A 3,780-nucleotide genomic window follows, 5' to 3' on the forward strand; every position below is an offset into this window, starting at 1 on the left:
ATCAAATTACAATCGTCACACAACATCGTAATGTGATTTACAAAGATTCTTATTTAAAAAATAACAAAATACAGGACAATACAAACAAACAAACAAATGTTTTTATAACCTCAACAGCGTGTTTCACTTTAATTGACACTGGGCGACTAGCGGGCGCGCCGCGCGCGGGAAGGGTGACAGGTACGCCGTTTGGATACGCGCGACACTAGCGACAATTTAGGGTCGCGTTCAGGTTATTACAATATATTTTCTTGTTTGGAATAATGGTATGTGGCCATATTTTTCGGCTGGCCATATTTGACCCAGGTACCTTAATAGATTTCTTTCACTAATTATATTGTTAACGTCCGTAATATTATACATTTACGGTCTTTTAAGTTTTGAAACAAATTCGTTCATAGACGAAATGTGGCTATGATACGTGATTTAATGAATCTGTAACAATATATTTATATTAAGAGAAAATAATATCTATTGTGAACTGTTATTAATTCAGGATCGACAATCCATCGTTCATTCGCATAGTTTCAAAGCAATACGTTATCACAACGTATTTATTTTCGCTTATAGCATACCACAAATGACTGATATTTAATATTTAAAATAAGTAGATTACCTGTTAACATATGCTTTTTAACATTTCCAATACCATATCTGTTTTTTTTCTGAAATCCCAATTAAATTTTATGAAATAGTAATAATAAATAATGATGAAACACAAAACATTGTATTTTCCGCGCAAATAAAGAATCGAAATACAAATTATGGCGCCTAGCATGCCTTCTCACTTGTGCTTTGGCAAGTGAACGCGTGCTATCTCGTTCATTCAAATGAGCATGAGCGTTACCATAGCCTTCTCTATCTCCTGTAGATCTACAGATCTACAGATAGAGAAGGCTATGGCGTTACCTTTATAATATTTATGTTGTGTTTGTATGTTTCTGTCATTTTTAGGGTTCCGTACTGTAAAAAGGGACCCCTATTGAGTTATTTATTGGAAAAGGTTGTAAAATGGGAAAGAGAGCTTGGAAAAGGTGAGCATAAATGATTTAGGGTAGTTAGGTGCTACAATTTCTGCTAAAGTGCATTTATTCTAAGTGTAAGTGCTTCATAACAAACAAAGGTTTGAAGCGAATTACCACTTGATAGTATTTGACGGAGACGATTTGAAAAATTGACTTTGATACAAGAATGACTGACAAAATTTCAGTCTTTATCTGAAAGTTTTGATTAAATATTGTTAATCATAAAGTTCTTTTTTTTACTTCAATTTTGTATTCTTTATATATTATGATTTGTTTACGGATTGCTTTTGTACTAAATTTCAGAATTATATTTACACAATTGGAAAATGGAAATAACTTTGAATCTTAAATTTTTATCCAAATCTGTTATTTATTTAGTGGAAGGCCCAAGCTATAATATAGCTAAAGGAAGCAATAAGGCTCCGTCTTAAAGGTAGATGATCTATTTTCTATACTATAGATATATATTATAATAATAAAGTGTAGTAAAATGCCTTCTTATATTTCTTAAGGTAATGGATTTGCTATCAATTAAATTTGGGTTTGTTTGAATAATTTTCAATATTTAAATAAAATCATACTTGTGGATGTAACTTGTTTTATTTCATTTAAAATTATATTCCTATATTTTATGCATACATACATAGTCAACGATTAGACAAAAATATTAGAACATGAAACTTAAAAACATATTTTAAATTATTATTTAATAGTAGAAGTTCCCGCCTTTAACACAACTTTACAACAATATATTATTTAGAACAAAGATTTAATCTCACTTCACAACATCATCTACTATGTCATAATATAATTTAGGTTTGGACACTGACCCCTATTCATTTACTATTATAATACAAAACCCTGTGACTAAAATCCACCCATAAGAAACCCTATATCACTATCTTGGGAAACATTGTCCTTTTCCTCCCACATGTTCACAAGTATATTTAAATCAATGTTTCAGCCATAGCAAGACACACATACTTCTGTTCCTTCAGCCCTGAAAAATAATGAATAAGTACTTATTTAAAATGCAGCAGATGTTTTTTCAGAATCCTTAAATTTCTAAGTAAATGTTTTTTAAAATTTTTTCATTAATGAATATTATAATTTTTAAGAATTTGAATGCCATAAAACAAAATATCAAATTGTAAAGAATTGATTTTATTTGTTACACAACAAACCATTCCACTCAATATTAGTGTAGATACATACTCAAATATAGAACATCTTGCACAGTACACATGTCCGCAGCGTGTACACGGCCGCTCACAGCGCGCGCACAGGGCTGCCTCGCAATATGCACATTTATCTGTAGTGTCATCACCACATACACATGACAGGGATGCTGTAACCTTCACCTGCAATGTAGTGATGTGGTTAAAAATGTATGTACTGTTAAATTTCATTTAATTTGAGATTTATCTCTAACTCTAAAAATAATAAAATGGCTTGTTATTTATTACAAGCCAAAGAAATTCTAGTTTTTTTAATTAAAACTAAATTAACTTAAAAAGTCTTTATTCATGTATTTTATACATTTGTAAAAATTAGATCTCCAGCAAAATAACACTTTAGTTAATAGATACATCATTTACCATTTCACCAGAATGCAAGAGTGTCCCATCAGCAGCCAAGAACAGTTGTTTGAGACTATCTTTCTTATTGTTAACCACCACTTCTATTTTGTTGTTATCTTGCTGGGCTTTCTTGGCACCCTTAAATAATATATCCAGCATTCTTTCTGTAAATAATTTTAATTAACCGTATTTAAGAAGAAGACGTTATATTACTATTTGTTGAGGGTAGTTAGTAAACTTTTAACCGAAATTATAAAAAAAAAATGTTGAAAGAGACTTACTATAAACTTTTTCAAGCCTTTCGTTATTATTATTAAATTGTTTTAATCCAACGTGAATTTTTCTTTGCTGCACAAAGTCTTCAATGAAGGGATTCGCTCTCTTTGCCATTTCTGGAAGCAAAATATTACTTATAAGATGTTTAGAAAGTATCAGACATTACAAACTTTTGTTATTTACCCGTTTTATGTTTTCTATATTAATTAGTTGTCTAGTTTATGAAAATTATTATCAAAATTTGTGTGGTTCGCTTGGCCGTGGCTTGGTCAACAAAAATATAAAAATAACTCAAAACAACCTTGAAAACAACCACAACTAGGTAGGTACATGATATTATGTTATTGACAATAATTGACATTTGACAATTGACAAATGTCATTGAAACTAGGTAGGTAATTAATGACAGCAAAATGATAGGTAACTAGAACATAGTACTCGTACTAATACCTAATCTGTGACATAGTAAAAAGAGTTTAGGAATGGGAACAGCTATGCCATGGTCAAAACAAAGTTTAAATTAATTCGATATATTATGAACTATGAGATACTTCTGTGGTTATTTCGGTGTTTCTTAGTTCTTCGCTCACGTAATATTTATATAACGGGAACACATGCAACACAAGTCAAGAAACTGATGTTAAATCTGTGTGTTTAGTGGTTAAATCACGGGTTAAATGCATAAAGATTACTCCAAAGTCCAAACCATACTCCAAACTCATAGAAATGCAGACTTTTTTAATCAGACAATGATTCGATGAAAGTCTTCAGTATTCTTAATAGGAACATTACAAACGATAATAATTTTATATAAAACATCTTCTTTGTCTCATTCATCTTCTTATTTACCTATCCGATTTAATTTATAAAATGGACATGGCTACACTGCCAACAGGGCA

General features: G+C 30.6%; 1 protein-coding gene across 2 annotated transcripts; it reads right to left on the reverse strand.

Moving 5' to 3' along the window:
* Positions 1–1,606: 1,606 nt before the first annotated feature.
* LOC123702548 (apoptosis regulatory protein Siva-like) lies at positions 1,607–3,230 on the reverse strand. Of its 2 annotated transcripts, none has more exons than XM_045650327.1 (5): positions 3,065–3,230; positions 2,887–2,997; positions 2,624–2,769; positions 2,241–2,386; positions 1,607–2,025 (listed from the first exon to the last, which is right to left on the reverse strand). In XM_045650327.1, exons 2-5 carry the CDS (start codon positions 2,993–2,995, stop codon positions 1,986–1,988), a joined length of 441 nt encoding a protein of 146 aa, XP_045506283.1. In that variant the 5' UTR covers positions 2,996–2,997; positions 3,065–3,230; the 3' UTR covers positions 1,607–1,985. The 2 variants fall into 2 exon arrangements, with proteins under 2 accessions (XP_045506283.1, XP_045506287.1); XM_045650331.1 differs by having other exon boundaries at positions 2,887–3,008.
* Between the last annotated feature and the right edge of the window lie 550 nt (positions 3,231–3,780).

This window comes from Colias croceus, chromosome 2 (genome assembly GCF_905220415.1).
Source record: "Colias croceus chromosome 2, ilColCroc2.1".
In the NCBI taxonomy this organism is placed as follows: domain Eukaryota; kingdom Metazoa; phylum Arthropoda; class Insecta; order Lepidoptera; family Pieridae; genus Colias; species Colias croceus.

Coding starts and splice junctions, on each gene's coding strand:
- LOC123702548 (XM_045650327.1), bottom strand. CDS start 2,995: ATGGCAAAGAGAGCGAATCCCTTCATTGAAGACTTTGTGCAGCAAAGA. Junction 2,770..2,886: donor AAGGCTTGAAAAAGTTTATA/GTAAGTCTCTTT, acceptor AATTATTTACAG/AAAGAATGCTGGATATATTA. Junction 2,026..2,240: donor GCAAGATGTTCTATATTTGA/GTATGTATCTAC, acceptor ATTATTTTTCAG/GGCTGAAGGAACAGAAGTAT.